The sequence below is a fragment of the Rhinatrema bivittatum genome, chromosome 4 (genome assembly GCF_901001135.1).
Source record: "Rhinatrema bivittatum chromosome 4, aRhiBiv1.1, whole genome shotgun sequence".
Lineage (NCBI taxonomy): Eukaryota > Metazoa > Chordata > Amphibia > Gymnophiona > Rhinatrematidae > Rhinatrema > Rhinatrema bivittatum.
In genome coordinates, this window is record NC_042618.1 from 42882313 (window position 1) to 42900680 (window position 18368).

The window sequence follows — 18368 nt, forward strand, 5'->3', positions numbered from 1 at the left end:
TCGCCGATCTGATCAACCTAGCAGTGGACGGTCACCCTCCCAACTGTCTCAGAAATGAACCTTCATTACAAGTCTTCAAAAAACACCTCAAAACATGGCTGTTTTTAAAAGCCTTTCCACCTGACCCTTAACCTGCCCGAACGCAACACACCACACCCCCTACACAGTCTTCTCACCCCCTTGCATCCCTCCCTGACACCTCCTCCTCCCACCATACCTTCCCCCTCCCTCCCCCCCTCCTACCATTATTCCTAAATTATTCTTATCAACAAGTCCTTAATCCTAAATTATTATAATCAAGTCATTCATGTACATATGTTATATTCTATAACCTATTGTTATATCCTATAACCTATTGTTCCATGTACTATTGTTATAATATGTTATAATTGTTTTTTTGGTTACCATGTTATAATGTAAAATAGGGCTGATATCGCCCTATTCTCTTGGTTATCTGGAAACCGATGTGCTATCTCGATCGAATGTCGGTATATAAAAGAAATAAATAATAATAATAATAATCTGCCCAACCTCCTGCGGCAGGGTCCAGTATTTTTAGAGCAGGCAGATCAATTCTGTCTAGCGGCCTGGCTTATGAAAGGAGACTGTTAAGAAGAAAGGGTTACTCGGAGGCAGTTATTTCCACTCTTCTGCGAGCCAGAAAAACTTCTACATTGCTTACCTATGTCCGGGTTTGGAAAGTCTTTGATTCTTGGTGCCGTGGGTTCAGCTTGTCCCCCTGACAGGCCTCTATCGTTCACATTCTGTCATTTTTACAGGATGGGTTACATAAGGGTCTGTCTTGCAGTTTGCTCCGTGTTCAGGTTTCGGCCTTGGGCAGACTCCGTGGTAAAATTGATGATGATATTTCCATTGCGACTCACCCGGATGTGATACGGTTTTTGAGGGGGGTCAAGCACCTGAAACCACCGGTACAAGCGGTTTGTCCATCTTGGAGTTTAAACTTTGTTCTCCGGTCTCTCTGCGGGCCACCCTTTGAGCCCTTGAAGCGAGCGACGCTTAAAGACGTGACGCTTAAGGCGGGGTTTCTCGTGGCTATCTGTTCGGCTAGGTGGGTTTCCGAGCTTCAAGCCCTGTCCTGTTGAGAGCCTTTTCTGCGTATTTCTGATTCGGGTATCTCTCTTTGCACAGTACCTTCCTTTTTGCCCAAGGTAGTCTCGGCTTTTCATGTCAATCAATCCATCAAGTTACTGGCTTTTTCTGATGCAGATAAGGATCTTTGGAGGTTGGATGTCTTGCGATATTTGGAGGTTACTAATCCGTTTCGATTGTCGGATCACCTCTTTGTTTTGTGGAGCGGTCCTAAGAAAGGGGTTCAGGCTTCTAAGACTACTATCGCCCGATGGCTGAAGGACGCTATTGCTTCCGCTTACATATGTTGCAGGCGCCCAGTGCCGGAAGGTCTTAAGGCACATTCTCTTCACTCTCAGGCTACTTCATGGGCAGAGAGCCAGTGTGTCTCGCCGCAAGAGATTTGTTGGGTGGCCACATGGAAATCCTTGCACACGTTTGCTAAACATTACCGGTTGGATGTGAGGGATCAGAGGGGTGGATTCCTTTGGCGGTAGTGTGCTTCGTGCAGGACTTTCCAGGTCCCACCCCATTTAGGGCAGCTTGGGTACATCACAGCAGTCTGGACTGATCCTGGTCCGTACAGGGAAAGGAAAATTAGTTCTTACCTGTTAATTTTCGTTCCTGTAGTACCAAGGATCAGTCCAGACGCCCGCCCGGACACAGAGTCCAATCAGCTGTTCATATTTTCGCGACAGGTTGTAACGCAAATCCGTTCTTTACCTTGGGCAGACTATCTTGTTCTTACAAGTTCATGTTTTTCTTTATTCATTGAGCAGGTTTAATTTTAACTTGATCTAGTCACTGGTTGCAAAAGCGTATTTACGCATGTTTTTTATCTTGCACAAAATATTTTCTGTAGCAATGGCCATTCATTCTGCTTTGATATCGATAATACTGAGGGATTGCAGGTGGCACCCCGGGTTATGTGGGTGGTTCTTTTCAGTTTTCTCTCTGACTCCATCTGCTGGAAGGGAGGCATAACCCAGCAGTCTGGATTGATCCTTGGTACTACAGGAACGAAAATTAACAGGTAAGAACTAATTTTCCTTTACTGCTCTAGATTTCCCTAAAACGAGATTGATTATAACGATGTCCTACTACTGAACAGTCTCCTTTTATTGGTAAATTTGATACAGTAAATGCATAGAAACACATTAATTAAAGCTTCCTAAACTACCTCTTCAATTTTTTTTTTAACAGGTTTTCTTTGTAGATTATGGTAACCGAGCAAAGGTGAGCCTCAGTCTTCTAAGGAATATTCCAAGCTACCTCCTAGAGCTCCCTTTTCAGGTAAGGAGATAACGATGCATTTTATTTTCTACCCTGAGGTCTCAGTTCATTTTTAAGTGACTATCACTTGCTGTAGTACTAAAATAAAGGTCATCGGTGCCGTTTAAGTTGTAGGCTGTTTGGCAGTTTTTGCACAGCTTTATAGTTCAGTTGAGGTCTCTTGCAACTTCCTGTTTGTGGCCCAAGGAAGAAAGTGTTAGCAGCTGCCAAAACCTAGATAAGAAATATATTAAGTTATGCAATAAAAAATATATAGTCTTGGATACATATCTTTGTTTTTTTGTTAATTTTTGTTTTTGTTGTTGTGCAAGTATTTTCCCTCTAGGATGGGAGAGCAGCCTGCTGAGTTTTAGCCAGTTTCAGTGGTTCATCTGTATCAATCAGGCTATAAGTGTGTAGCAATAACTTTGAAAAAGCAAATCTGCCATTCATTGTAATTGAGGAGTTGTGGAATGACACTACATTCCTCAGATCAAAAAGTTACTAATTTCCTGCTCCTAAGAAGGTGAGTGGAACAAATTCTGGATCAGCACCAATAATTTTAATTTGTTTTCAATAATTAGGTGGTATGGTATAGTGTGCTGGGCCAAATGTGAAATAATTTTTAAGGATCAGATGAAATTGATATAATGAGGAATCTGAATAGCCCAGACATTTACAGGACAACAGTGCTGAATGTAGAAGCAAAACAATGACTAAGCCATGAAAAATTTTAGTAATGAGGTTTAGAGCACAGCTGGGAAACGGTTGTCCAGTTTAATTCCAAGTAAGAAAATCATTCTCCAAAGAGGTACGAGTATGACATCTACTGGCACGTACGTATAAGAACATAAGAAATTGCCATGCTGGGTCAGACCAAGGGTCCATCAAGCCCAACATCCTGTTTACAACAGAGGCCAAAACCAGGCCACAAGAACCTGGCAATTACCCAAACACTAAGAAGATCCCATGCTACTGATGCAATCAATAGCAGTAGCTATTCCCTAAGTAAAATAGATTAATAGCCATTAATGGACTTCTCCTCCAAGAACTTATCCAAACCTTTTTTGAACCCAGCTACACTAACTGCACTAATCACATCCTCTGGCAACAAATTCCAGAGCTTTATTGTACGTTGAGTGAAAAAGAATTTTCTCCGATTAGTCTTAAATGTGCTACTTGCTTACTTCATGGAATGCCCCCTAGTCCTTCTATTATCTGAAAATGTAAATAACCTATTCACATCTACTCGTTCAAGACCTCTCATGATCTTAAAGACCTCTATCATATCCCCCCTCAGCCGTCTCTTCTCCAAGCTGAACAGCCCTAACCTCTTCAGTCTTTCCTCATAGGGAAGCTGTTCCATCCCCTTTATGATTTTGGTTGCCCTTCTCGATCGCAACTATATCTTTTTTGAGATGCAGCGACCAGAATTGTACACAGTATTCAAGGTGTGGTCTCACCATGGAGCGTTATAGAGGCATTATGACATTTTCCGTTCTATTAACCATTCCCTTCCTAATAATTCCTAACATTCTATTTGCTTTTTTGACTGCTGCAGCACACTGAGCTGACGATTTTAAAGTATTATCCACTATGATGCCTAGATCTTTTTCCTGGGTGGTAACTCCTAATATGGAACCCAACATCGTGTAACTACAGCAATGGTTATTTTTCCCTATATGCAACACCTTGCACTTGGCCACATTAAATTTCATCTGCCATTTGGATGCCCAATCTTCAAGTCTTGCAAGGTCCTCCTGTAATGTATCACAGTCTGCTTGTGATTTAACTACTCTGAATAATTTTGTATCATCCGCAAATTTGATAACCTCACTAGTCGTATTCCTTTCCAGATCATTTATATATATATATTGAAAAGCACCGATCCAAGTACAGATCCCTGAAGCACTCCACTGTTTACCCTTTTCCACTGAGAAAATTGACCATTTAATCCTACTCTGTTTCCTGTCTTTTAACCAGCTTGTAATCCACAAAAGGACATCGCCTCCTATCCCATGACTTTTTAGTTTTCGTAGAAGCCTCTCATGAGGGACTTTGTCAAACACCTTCTGAAAATCCAAATACATTACATCTACTGGTTAACCTTTATCCACATGTTTATTAACATGAGTGCATAGTTCTTGTATCGATCCCAGAAACTCTATTGGGCAGAGTGCTAGTGAGGTGAATTGGAATAGTATTTCTCAGCATCTAAGCTTGCAACTTTGCTTGTAATATTTGTGACAGCCTGCTGTCAGTGACTCATCGGGGGAACAATCTGTATGCACAGGAATATTTTGAGCAAAGCACCAGGCATAGCTGTACATTTTTAAAGTTGACAGCTTGGTACAGTACTTTTGTAAGGGGACCAGGTAAGGATCATCAATCTTGTCTTTCCAGATTGAATTGCCAGTTGCTACAACACAGAAAGCTTTTGAACATTGCTGACTTGTTAAAAGGTTATTTTTTTTGTGATTCTTCTGTGGTGCTTTGCTTTGATGTTCTCTGTGCATTGTGTTGGATAATTTAAAAAAAAAATCTTTACAGTGGATATAAATGAACTCTAAAAAAAAAAAAAAAAAAAAAAAAAAATCTGCCTGTATTCAGTTTTATGTGCATTTTAATCTGCAGCATTGCCTGGTAAATATTCCAGAATTGGCAGGATGATAGCATGACACTTCAGCCAGTGCATATCCCATTTATGTGGCACCCATGTTTAGGTAGTTCAGAACTATAGGCCTTACAGTCCTTATCTGCCATCACATTCTATATGATCTGTCCAGTTTAATTCCTGCTGTGATGCCGTAGACCCCAGTTGACCTCTTGTGTTTCCTTCATTTTCTTCCAAGGAAGGATACTCTGTGCTTATCTCGAGCTTTCTTGAGTAAAATTACTGTTTTTTGTACCCATGACCCTTTCTGTAACGAAATATTTTTTGTTGCTCTCAAATCTGAGAGCAAAGTTTTATCTGTAACTGTCTTTCATGGTCAGCAAGATGAAAAATCCCACATGTGGAGTAATGTCATAGTGTAACACCATATATGGACAGTGTCAGCACATTGGCTCGAAGGACGGCCTTGGCTCGCGCGGTCGGTGCCACCTATCAGGGTAAGAGCCTGTCCCCTTCCCCCCGACACATTGCCGACCGAATCGTGAGGCCTGCCCGACTGTCCTCAGAGGCTGACCTGACCACTGCCGTTCGTGGCCTACTCAAGGCCTGCCCAACTATTCTTCGAGGCCGACCCAACTGCTGCCGTCCGAGGCCTGCCCGAGGCCTCTCAAACTCCCGAAGCTCGCACCAAGGCCTGTCCCGAGACCAGCCCGACTCCCAAAGCCAGCCCTAGGCCTGACCGAAGCCTACAGTGATCACCGACTGAGTCTGACGTCAGAGACCTCGCCGCCTGACATCGAAGAAGACACGACCGACACCGAGGCCACCGATCGACGCAGATAGATGCAAGCCCAGCCTCCACCACGCTTCCTCATCCAATTGGCGATCTCACCTGGGGTGACATCTAGGACAGACGCAGAGACCTTTAAAGCACCGCTCTTACCTGCGGCATCGCGCACCGAAGGAGTGCGAACAAGGGGCCTGCCCCTTGGTGCGCCCCTTTGTGCAGCTTCCTTTGGGAGCCAGCCTTCCCCTTCCCACACTCTTGGTACCCCTCAGAAACCAGACCAAATTCCCCCGGCCTTTCTTATCCTCGTCTCACAATTAGGTCCTCATCCATTTTCTTCCAATATCCACTCACACCGCTCACTGTACCACATTCCTCCACTCCTCACTCCCCCACTTATTGCCTTCTCACCTCTACCCCTTCTCTAAACACCTAAACCCTTCCCATCTATTCCCTTGACCACTATTCTTTAGGACCCTAACTTCACATCTGTAATACACTAACATCTAACTCCCTCCACTCAACTCTCTCACCCCCTTCAACCAGACATGCTAACCTACCCTATTCGCACCTCACCCACCACCACAAACAAACCCGAACTAATACTCCTCCTCCCAAATCACTACTGCCTATCATGATATCCCCACGCACGCAACTTCTAGGCCTCACCACCCTTTTCCTCTTACTCTTCAATTCCCAATTCCTAACTAAAAAGACACCCATACTCAACGACCTCTTACTTGATACCCTCCCAGATATATGCGCCATAAAGGAAACATGGCTCAAACCCACCGATTTAGTCCTCCTGAACAAACTCCCTTCACAAATCTATGACATTCTCTCTCCCCAGGCATAAAAAATGAGGTGGAGGACTCCTACTGGCCTCCAAAAAGGATCTCACTAACCCTTCAAGACCGTACACACCTCACCCAAATTTGAAATCGGCCTCTTTAAATCTGCCCAACTGCAAGTTTGCCTAGTCTATACGCCCCCCCCCCCCCCAGGCCTTCTAGACAATGCCTCCCCCTCATCGAATTCTTAGCTAATAATTTAGATGTGGACATCCCTACCATTATCCTTGGGGATTTCAACCTCCACGTTGACACTACTCCTCTACCCCCCAATTGTGAAGCCTTTCTAACAGCCATCAATGCTGTGAGCTTTAATCAAATAATCACCTCCCCCACTCACAAGACAGGCCACACCCTTGATTTAATTTTCATTAACTCTCTCTTCCTCTCTTCAGACACACCTACATGCACCCCTGTTCCCTGGTCAGGCCACACTTTCATAAAAGCTAGCCTCACCCTAGAAAAATCATCCAACCCTCTTGCCACACACAAAAACACTATACACTTTAGAAAACCTTGCAACAAGGAGGATCTTATCCTCTCCCTCACAGAATCCCTAGACAAAATAGACCTGTCGAAACCAGACTCAGCCCTCTCCTCTTGGAATAAAATTACCAACAACATCGCCAATAACATCTGCCCTTTAAAGTCTATAGATCTAAACCTCGTTCGAAGCACAAAAAAAACCATGGTTCACTTCTGAACTAAAAATATTCAAACACGAACTAAGAACTAAAGAAAAGAAATGGCATAAAAACCTCACCACTCCCTTGCTGGCTGCCTACAAATCAGCCCTCCACACCTATAGAACATCCATTCTTAAAACAAAAAGACTTTTACGCCTGCAAAATCCACAATTTTCAATATAACGCAAAAGCCCTCTTTTCGTTAGTCTCTAACCTCACTAAAACGGCCCCGCCCCTCATTTCTGACAAGGCCAAAAGCAAATGTGGTGAACTTGCGGTCTTCTTCCAGGACAAAATCTCTAAGCTTCTCCTTAGATTTTCACCCCTCTCCTCGCACCCCAAAGCAACCCTCAAATCCTTCAAAACCACTTTCTCCTCTGAAATTGAAACCACCACCTTTGGGTGCCCTGCGGCACTTCTCCATCGCCATGGGAACAGAAGAGAAGAAAAAAATATCACCTGAAACTGAAAACGGAGGAAAAAAACAGAACTGCAATGTGAGGGAGAGACCCGATTGGAAGCCGCCCCCCCCCCCCCCCCCCTCCGATGTCACCAGGAGCAGCTCCGCCCGTTGAAAGGCGCCCTGCCACCAGGCGCAGTGCACCGTGCGTCGCACGCCAAAGGGGCCCTCCCCTTTGTGCACCCCTTAGTGCAACCTGTAGTGCAAATGCCAGTTAATATCTTTGCAATTGAATATCTCTCCTTTGTTTAATATACTTCCTGTTATCCCTTTTTGCTCAATTGTTAAAAATCCTGCATTTTGAGCTTTTGTAAACCATTCGGATGGCTTTACTGAATGACTGTATATAAAACTCATAAAATAAATAAATAAATGGAACGCAGGATTTGGTGAGAGGTAATGGTGGTGGAGCCACTTGGCAACAGTGATCATAACATGATCAAATTTAAACTAATAACTGAAGGGGGACAATAAGTAAATCTGCAGCTCTAACACTAAACTTTCAAAAGGGAAACTTTGATAAAATGAAGGAAATAGTTAGAAAAAAACTGAAAGGTGCAGCTGCAAAGGTTAAGTGTTCCAACAGGCATGGACATTGTTTAAAAATACAATCCTAGAGGCACAGTCCATATGTATTCCACGCATTAAGAAAGGTGGAAGGAAGGCTAAACTATTACCGTCATGGTTAAAAGATGAGGTGAAAAGCTATTTTAGCCAAAAAAAAATCCTTCAAAAATTGGAAGAAGGATCCATCTGAAGAAATAGGATAAAGCATAAGCATTGTCAAGTTAAGTGTAAAACATTGATAAGACAGGCGAAGAGAGAATTTGAAATGAAGTTGGCAAAAACTCATAATAAAAGTTTTTAAAAATATATCCAAAGTAAGAAACCTGTGAGGGAGTCGGTTGGACCATTAGATGACCGAGGGGTTAAAGGGGCTCTTAGGGAAGAAAAGGCCATTGCAGAAAGACTAAATTAATTCTTTGCTTCCGTGTTTACTAATGAGGAAGTTGGGGAGATACCAGTCCCAGAGATGGTTTTCAGCTGTGATGAATCAGACTAACTGAACGAAATCACTGTGAACCTGGAATATGTAGTAGGCCAGATTGACAAACTAAAGAGTAGCAAATCACCTGGACTGGATGGAATGCATCCTAGGGTACTGAAGGAACTCAGAAATGAAATTTCTAATCTATTAGTTAAAATTTGTAACCTATCATTAAAATCATCCATTGTACCTGAAGACTGGAGGGTGGCCAATGTAACTCCAATATTTAAAAAAGGCTCCAGGGGCAATCCAGGTAACTGTAGACCAGTGAGCCTGACTTCGTTGCCGGGAAAAAGAGTGGAAACTATTCTCAAGATCAAAATCGTACAGCATATAGAAAGACATGATTTAATGGAACACAGTCAACATGGATTTACCCAAGGCAAGTCTTACCTAACAAATCTGCTTCATTTTTTTGAAGGGGTTAATAAACATGTGGATAAAGGTGAACCGGTAGATGTAGTGTATTTGGATTTTCAGAAGGCGTTTGACAAAGTCCCTCATGAGAGGCTTCTATGAAAACTAAAGAATCGTGGGATAGGAAGCAATGTCTTTTCGTGGATTACAAACTGGTTAAAAGATAGGAAACAGAGAGTATGATTAAATGGTCAATTTTCTCAGTGGAAAAGGGTAAACAGTGGAGTGCCTCAGGGATCTGTACTTGGACCGGTGCTTTTCAATATATATATATATAAATGATCTGGAAAGGAATGCGACTAGTGAGGTCATCAAATTTGCGGATGATACAAAATTATTCAGAGTAGTTAAATCACAAGCGGATTGTGATACATTACAGGAGTACCTTGCAAGACTGGAAGATTGGGCATCCAAATGGCAGATGAAATTTAATGTGGACAAGTGCAAGGTGTTGCATACAGGGAAAAATAACCCTTGCTGTAGTTACACAATGTTAGGTTCCATATTAGGAGCTACCACCCAGGAAAAAGATCTAGGCATCATAGTGGATAATACTTTAAAATTGTCGGCTCAGTGTGCTGCAGCAGTCAAAAAAGCAAACAGAATGTTAGGAATTATTAGGAAGGGAATGGTTAATAAAACAGAAAATGTCATAATGCCTCTATATTGTTCCATGGTGAGACCGCACCTTGAATACTGTGTACAATTCTGGTTGCCGCATCTCAAAGATATAGTTGCGATGGAGAAGGTACAGAGAAGGGCAACCAAAATGATAAAGGTGATGGAACAGCTCCCCTATGAGGAAAGGCTGAAGAGGTTAGGGCTGTTCAGCTTGGAGAAGAGACTGCTGAGGAGGGATATGATAGAGGTCTTTAAGATCATGAGAGGTCTTGAACGAGTAGATGTGAATCTGTTATTTACACTTTCGACTAATAGAAGGACTAGGGGGCATTCCATGAAGTTAGCAAGTAGCACATTTAAGACTAATCGGAGAAAATTCTTTTTCACTCAACGCACAATAAAGCTCTGGAATTTGTTGCCAGAGGATGTGGTTAGTGCAGTTAGTGTAACTGGGTTCAAAAAAGGTTTGGATAAGGTCTTGGAGTAGAAGTCCATTAAAGGCTATTAATCAAGTTTACTTAGGGAATAGCCACTGCTATTAATTGCATCAGTAGCAAGGGATCTTATTAGTGTTTGGGTAATTACCAGGTTCTTGTGGCCTGGTTTGGCCTCTGTTGGAAACAGGATGCTGGGCTTGATGAACCCTTGGTCTGACCAAGCATGGTAATTTCTTATGTTCTTAAGGTCAGAATAGGCACCAAAGAATGCAACCCCCATAAATGTCCCCCAAGGTTCCTCTTTCTCCCCTATGCTATTTAATATTTACGTACATCCCCTATGCCAGCTCCTCGCTGACCTAGGTCTTACCCACTATATCTCTGCAGACGACGTCCAAATCCTTATCCCCATTACAGAATCTATCCCCAAATCCCTCAAGATCTGGGATAACTGCCTCTCCTCAATTAATCACCTTCTCACTAGTCTTAACTTGGCCCTTAACACAGCCAAAACGGAACTCCTAATCATCTCTCCAGACCACCACATCATCACCCATCTAGACCTCCCAGCAAATAGTACCCAATATGTCAGACTTTGGAGTCACTTTAGAATCCACCACAAGAGCTTCTCCATAATTCATAAAACACCGCATAACCCAAACATCCAATTGCTAGATGGCTCCCTCCACTTTCATTCTTCAAACAAACCTACCTGAACAGCCTATAAAGGAACACTCCACATTCCTCCCCCCAAACTCACCCATCACATAGCCACGAAAGAATGGGCGCTTTCTATATCAGTACCATCTTTATGGAATTCAATGCCCCCCAAATCTACGCCAGGAACATTGTACCCAGACCTTTAAAAAAAAACAAAAAAAAAACCTGATTATTCTCAAAAGCCTTCTCATAACCCCCCACAGCTATGTCTTGGCTACCTCGCACTTTATTAGATCTCATACTCCCTCACCCTAACTAAAGATACCATACTATTAGGTCCTCCCTTTGCTCAACCTCTTCGCCTCCCCCTGCCTCCCAATTTCCCCTTCTTCCCCCTTTCCCTAATCCCCAGCATATTTCCCTATAAGCATATATCGTAAATGTAAATACTTGTTACTGGTACACGATACTTCTTTTCTATACCTTTCACCCACGTTCTATGTAATTTCTAATTCCTTCCCCAAAAGTTGACTGTTTCCCCTGTTCAATGTAAACTGATGTGATATTCCTATGAATGTCGGTATAAAAAAGTTTTAAATTAAATACATTTTCCAAATGTGCAGTAGGCACAGCACCAAGTAATCCTCAGCAAAGCGCCCTCAGTTTGTCAAAGCTAATGGCATACACAGTGGAGAGGATACAAATTCTACTGGAAACAAAATGCACTGTAGAATTTTTATGGATAGAAATTCCATGCGAGAAGGGGAATAGACTAATAGTGGGGGTATACTAGCATACACTTGACCAGAATGAACAGACAGATGAAATGCTAACAAATTAGGGAAGCTAACAAAAAATGGGTGATTTCAGTTATCCAGTATTGATAGAGTAAAAGTCATATCAGGACATGTTAAGGAGATAGTTTTTAATTGAAATAAATTACTGCTTCATGGAATAGCTGGTACAAGAACAGACAAGGGAGAAGCTATTTTAGGCCTAATCCTTATTGGAACACATTTATTTATTTATTTATTGGTTTTTATATACCGCCGCTCATCAGAGATATCACGTCGGTGTACAGAGAACGAAAAATACGCAATTGCGTTGTACATAAAACAGTATGAAAACAACTGAGAAACTATACATTAAAACAGTTAAATGCATTAACAAAAAACAGGTTATAAAGATATATATAGATATATAAAGATAATATATGGATTAGTTGTAATACTATAATAAATTGTACTATCAAGGGAGAACTGTAGGAGGGGAAAAGGAATGAAGGGGTATAAGTTTAAATAGGGGAAGAAAGAGAAAAAGGTAAAGGAGGAAAGGATTATATACATGTAAGGCTGTTAAATACAGCAAATTCTTCGGTTTTATAAAATAGCAAAAAAGGTGCTAGGGATGAGAGAGGTAAGAATGAAACTGGAGTTGGTGAAAACACATGATTTGGTGAAAGAGTTAACGGGTATTAGGGCCACTTGACAATAGTGATCATAACATGATTAAATTTGACTTGATAACTGGAAGGAGGATGCTGAGTAAATCTGCAGATGGTTTAGAAAATTCACACTAGATAAATCTGTGAAATGATTTTCCCAGACATGTATTATCTTTGCAAAGAGTCTATGGAGACAAAAACAAACGCAATATTGATCAGTCAATGGAATGCATTTCTGTCCCTGGAGTTAGATGCAGAATATCTGGTGCTCCATTTCAAAAATGTCCCTCTGCAATAAGTCAGGAATTAATGTTTCAGTTGTCACATACAGTTTATAGATATCCTCTATATTTATCTAAATTAAGTAATGCAAGCCCCTTATGCTAGAGGAATTGTGAGGAGGTGGGGTCTCTTTCACGTGTACAGTGGTTGGAAAATTCGGGACCGACGTGCAAGGGATTATTTATCTGATGGATGGTGGAAGAAAATGTTTCTATTAATGCACAGTTGGGCAGATGGGCTGGCATCTCATAAGAACATAAGAAATTGCCATGCTGGGTCAGACCAAGGGTCCATCAAGCCCAGCATCCTGTTTCCAACAGAGGCCAATCCAGGCTGCAAGTACTCAAACACTAAGTAGATCTCATGCTACTGATGCCAGTAATAGCAGTGGCTATTCCCTAAGTCAAATTGATTAATAGCAGTTAATAGACTTCTCGTCCAAGAACTTACCCAAACCTTTTTTAAACCCAGCTACACTAACTGCACTAACCACATCCTCTGGCAACAAATTCCAGAGTTTAATTGTGCATTGAGTGAAAAAGAATTTTCTCCGATTAGTCTTAAATATGCTACTTCCTAACTTCATGGAGTGCCCCCTAGTCCTTCTATTATCCAAAAGAGTAAATAACCGATTCACATTTATCCATTCTAGACCTCTCATGATTTTAAAGACCTCTAGCATATCTCCCCTCAGCCATCTCTTCTTCAAGCTGAACAGCCCTAACTTCTTTAGCCTTTCCGCATAGGGAGCCATTCCATCCCTTATTTTGGTCGCCCTTCTCTGTACTTTCTCCATCGCAACTAATAGGGATGTGCAGAGGAACCACTTACATTGTATTCGTTTTTGTGGGGGGGCAGATATGTTGCATTCGGCAAGGGGGGCCCCCGATCCGTTCATGCGTTCCATTCTTATTCGTTTCCCGGCTAAGATTTAATTAACTACAACCCCCCCCAAGACTTGCCAAAATTTCCTGGTGGTCCAGCGTGGGCCCAGGATCCATCTGCATTCACGCCATTGGCTGCCGGTATTCAAAACGGCACCAATAGCCTTCAACCGTACTACGTCACAGGGGCTACCGGTGCCATTGGTCGGCCCCTGTCATATGGTAGGAGCAATGGATGGCTGGTGTCATCTTGTGCTCCTACCATGTGACAGGGACCGACCAATGGCACCGGTAAGGCTAGCAACTGCCACAGCAACAAGTTACCCCATGCACTCATTTATTTCCAACCTCTAGCCTTTAGGGATCCACAGTGTTTATCCCAGGCCCCTTTAAATTCCTTGACTGTTTTTGTCTTCACCACCTCTTCCAGAAGGGCATTCCAGGCATTCATCACCCTCTCCATGAAGAAATATTTCCTGACATTGGTTCTGAGTTGTCCTTCCTGGAGTTTCTTTTCATGACCCCTTGTTCTATTAATTTCTTTCCAACGGAAAAGGTTTGACAATTGTACATTAATAAAACCTTTCAGATATCTGAAAGTCTATATCCTATCTCTCCTGCATCTCCTTTCTTCCAGGGTGTACATGTTCAGATCCTTCAGCTTCTCCTCATAAGTCTTCCAATGTTGACACCTCACCATTTTGGTTTACTCTTCTTTAGACTGCCTCTATCCTGTCTTTATGCTTTTTGAGATACGGGCACCAGTTTTGAACACAGTTCTCCAGGTGAGGCTTCACCAAGGACCTTTTACAAGGGCATTATCACCTCCTTTTTCTTACTGGTTATTCCTCTCTATGCCGCCCAGCATTCTTCTGGCTTTAGCTATTGCCTTGTCACATTGTTTTGTTATCTTCATATCATGAGACACTCTCACATCAAGATCCCTCCCCCAGCCTGTGTGCATTAGTCTTTCACCGCCCATCACATACAGCTCTTTTGGATTACCGCACCCCAGATGCAGGACTCTGCACTTCTCGGCATTAATCCCAGCTGCCAAATCTTTTAACTGCTCTTCAAGTTTTCTTAACACACTTTTCATTCTCTCTACTCTTTCAGACATGTCCACTCTGTTGCAGATCTTAGTATCATCCACAAATAGACAAACTTAACCTTCTATCCCTTCAACCAGGTTGCTCACAAAGATATTGAACAGAATTGGTCCCAAAACTGATCCCTGTGGCACTCCACTTAACACTGTTCTTTCTTCAGAATAGATTCCATTTACCATTACATGCTGTCTCCTGTCAGTCAACCAGTTTGCAATCCACTTGACTATCTTGGCACCCATTCCCAAGCTTCTCATTTTGTTCACGAGTCTGTGTGGGACTGTATCAAAAGCGTTACCAAAATCAACTAAATCACATCGAGCACTCTTCTTCAATCCAATTCTTGAGTCGCTCAATAAAAAAAAAATCAGGCCATGGAGGGCCCAGGGTAGCAGCAGGCAGATAGTGAGGCCCTTCTCTGGCAGCACCACAGAACTCCATAGCACAAGAACACACTTTAGACACAGGTGTAGGATCATAGGAATGCGCTGGTTGCAGATATCTGTCCACGTGCAACGTCAAGACAGGACAGCAACATTCAGAATCAAGTCAGCAGGTGGAGCAGCTATGGTTCAAGGCCACTTGAAGTCCCTACATCCTGTCCCGGGCAGCAGCACATCCTGCAGCTGTCTTGAGGTTGACGCACAGTGCAGTGGGAGCAGTTTATGCCGCGGAAGTATGCATAGCTACAGCAGGATTCAACACAGCAGAAAAGACCCCTTTTGCCAGCAAAGCCTGCGCTGTCATGAGTGCCGGGGAAAACACCACAGCCAGGGCAGTCTCGGGTATCCTGAGGTTGGCCACATCCACGAAAGATGATGGTAACAGAAGTAGAGAGCAAGGGGGACACGGAGAGCAGCAGCCCATGTTGGCACAGCAGCAGCAATCAGTGTTTGCTCAGGGACCCAGAAGAAACAGAGGGAGTTAAGCAGCGAGGATGACAAGAACAAGAAGAACTCAAGCAAGAAGGCAAGACCAAAAAGTCCAATAGGACAAAATTTAAAATGCTAGTCGCCTAGTTGTACGTGAATTACTGCTGCTCAGTAAAAAATTACAGGGGTATTGCCCCATTCGAGTATAAAGATCTGGGGGAGCAAAGTTACTCAAAGTTCCTATGATTCAGGATTATAGGTGTTAATTTGTCTTCTTAAATTAAAAAAAAAAATCTAGTCAGTCTTTAGTGAAAGAGAAATAAATTTTATTGACAGGAAGAGTAAAGGAGCACAAAATAATCTGCTCAGAAAGAAATAAACCACCCAAAGGTTTCCTGCTATGTTGCCTGAATATAGCAAATCGGCTCTTTGTTTCTGCCATATCTTTATATTGTTTCTTTTACCCGCCCTCACTTTCTTCCTTCACTCTTATTCTTCGGTTTTGTTTTTTTTCTGCTGACACATTTCCTGAGCACATGCCTACCACAGTACTTGGTCTATGCGTGTTTACTGGCACGTATATGGAAGTCTCTGGGTGACTGCATCTAGAATTTTCAGTACCTAGTATTAAGATTCCTCATAGGCTACAACAAACCTAGATGAGGGCTTTCTCCTGGGATGCCTTGGTTATATGGAATACCCTACCAGTAGGGTTTTAGGAATAATAGGACATCAAAGTGTTTAGAAGACAAGTGAAGGCAGCACTGTTTAATAAGGCGTATGGATGATTTTATTAGCATTTTGTGATATTTTGGTTGATTTTTATTGATTGTATATGGCATGTATTTTGTTTTTTAGATTTAAGATTGTAATCCGCACTAAACGCTCAATGCTAGGAAGTTGTGGAATATAAGATTTTATAAATAAAAATAAACAAGATGTCACCAGTCAAGTGAAACAGGAGATGACTGGCAGCTAGTGGAATTGTTGAACTTGTAAAAGGGTGCAGTGGCCTTTCACAGCGCAAAGCAGCTGCAAGGCCTCATCGCAAATCTTCAGGACTAATTGTTTCAAGCAACCAGGAGGGACAGAGGTCACGAGAAAATAGGCATGGCACAGGGGCAGTCCACAGCACGGAACTGCCAAAGAAGCGAATGGCAGTCGACAAAAGAGAAGAAAGACCTCACCAGTATGCGGTGGGGTGGTGGCCAGTCCTAGCACGGATTGGCCACAAGGGACGGGTTGTAGTGCCGGAAGACTAAGGAGAGATCAAGTCAGCATGCGGGAGTTGAAGCAGCTGTTCACAGTGCAGAACGACTGTAAGACTCTGCTACTGGCTTGCAAAGGGTGACGGCACAAGATGAAGGTGCCAAGATGGAAGCAAGGGTACAAGGGGGCTCCCCATTGCAAAGTGACCAGGCTATATGAGGGGGGTTCAAGTGGGAGGTTGGGAGACAAGGGGATGATGACAGGTCTGGTGGGGAAGAGAGATGGCAGGGGCAAAAAGACAAAAGGAGAAGCATTGCTGTGCCCTTGCTGGTGCTCCATAAGCTGGTTGACTAAATAGATACCCTTCGGGAGGTTAAACACAGGGGGCAGGAAAAGAAAACGGCAAACAGGCTTTCAACCACCACACAGGACATAGTGAAATAGCATAGTAGCAGTAGGGGGAATGGAGAGGAGCAGAAAGAAGGAAGACAGAAAATGGTGGTTAACGGGAAGAAGGATAAAGGTGCCTACTCGGCAGGGAGAATAGTTGGAAAGACATCACAGCTGACAGATGGAAGCTACAATAGGTTGTCACATGTCAGCAGCAGTCAAAGAGAAAATTCTTAACGAATACGTGGATATATTTGAGTTATTAAAACAAGAGAATGAAATATTTGGATTAGATTGCAAAGAAAAATGTAGCAACTTGGCAGGGCATAAAATGCAGTCCAAAAGAACATTCCTCATTGGTCAGTGGTATTTAGAATACTAGCCAGCATCATTGGGGATGCAAAAAGTGTTCGTTATTTAAGTACTTGGATGTGATATGTGAAGCATATAAGACACATGGGGGTTGCAGCTTGGCTAAATTATGATGAGCGCTTTAGGCATAATATGGCAGAGAAAAAATCTGGACTGGGATAAGAAAGATGTTGACTTATGGTTAGCTACAATGACTTAGACCTGTACCAAACAGGGGTCCGATTGGTGAAGAAAGGGCAACATGACACAGTACAGCTTCACAGAAAGGAGAAATCAATTTTTGGGGGGTTCAACACAAGGAAGGATTAGGCAGCATGCAACAAGGGGGTAGGCTCCACAGAGAGTGCAGGTACTGGGGCAACTGAAAATTCAGGCATACTGTGAGAGGGGATAATCACCCACAGCTTAGAGGTGACGAGAGAGAAAGGGTGGGAGGCCAGGAACACTGCAGAGCTGACGGGTCTGAAATCACAGGTCTGGGAAAGGGCTCCCACTCCAATTAGGCTGGATAGGCTTCGAGAGGTACTTGGGGGGGGGGGGGGGGGGGGGGGGGGGGGGTTTGTATAAGGACCCGGATGCATAACTTCTTTTGAATGGTTTCACTTTTGGTTTTAGTATTCCTTATACAGGCATACAAAATAAATATTCTACCAATAACCTAAAATACCCCAAGGAGCACCCAAAAATAGTTTAAAAAAAAAAACAAAAAACCAAAGAAAGAAAGGTAACTAGGGAGGATAGCGGGTCCCTTCTGAGAGCCCCCTTGAGATCCTGCACATTTCACCATTGGTGGTTCTTCCAAAGAGAGAACTGGGAGAATTCCATTTAATTCATCAGTTGTCTTACCCTGCGAGGGAGGCTCGG

At 42.8% G+C, this 18368-nt stretch overlaps 1 protein-coding gene across 2 annotated transcripts in view; it reads left to right on the plus strand.

Moving 5' to 3' along the window:
• Positions 1–18368, plus strand: part of TDRD9 (tudor domain containing 9) — a 292409-nt gene that overhangs the window by 189439 nt on the left and 84602 nt on the right. For both annotated transcript variants that reach the window (XM_029598050.1, XM_029598051.1), the window contains one exon: positions 2296–2385. In XM_029598050.1, the coding sequence (XP_029453910.1) occupies positions 2296–2385 (90 nt within the window). The remainder of the gene's footprint in view (positions 1–2295; positions 2386–18368) is intronic.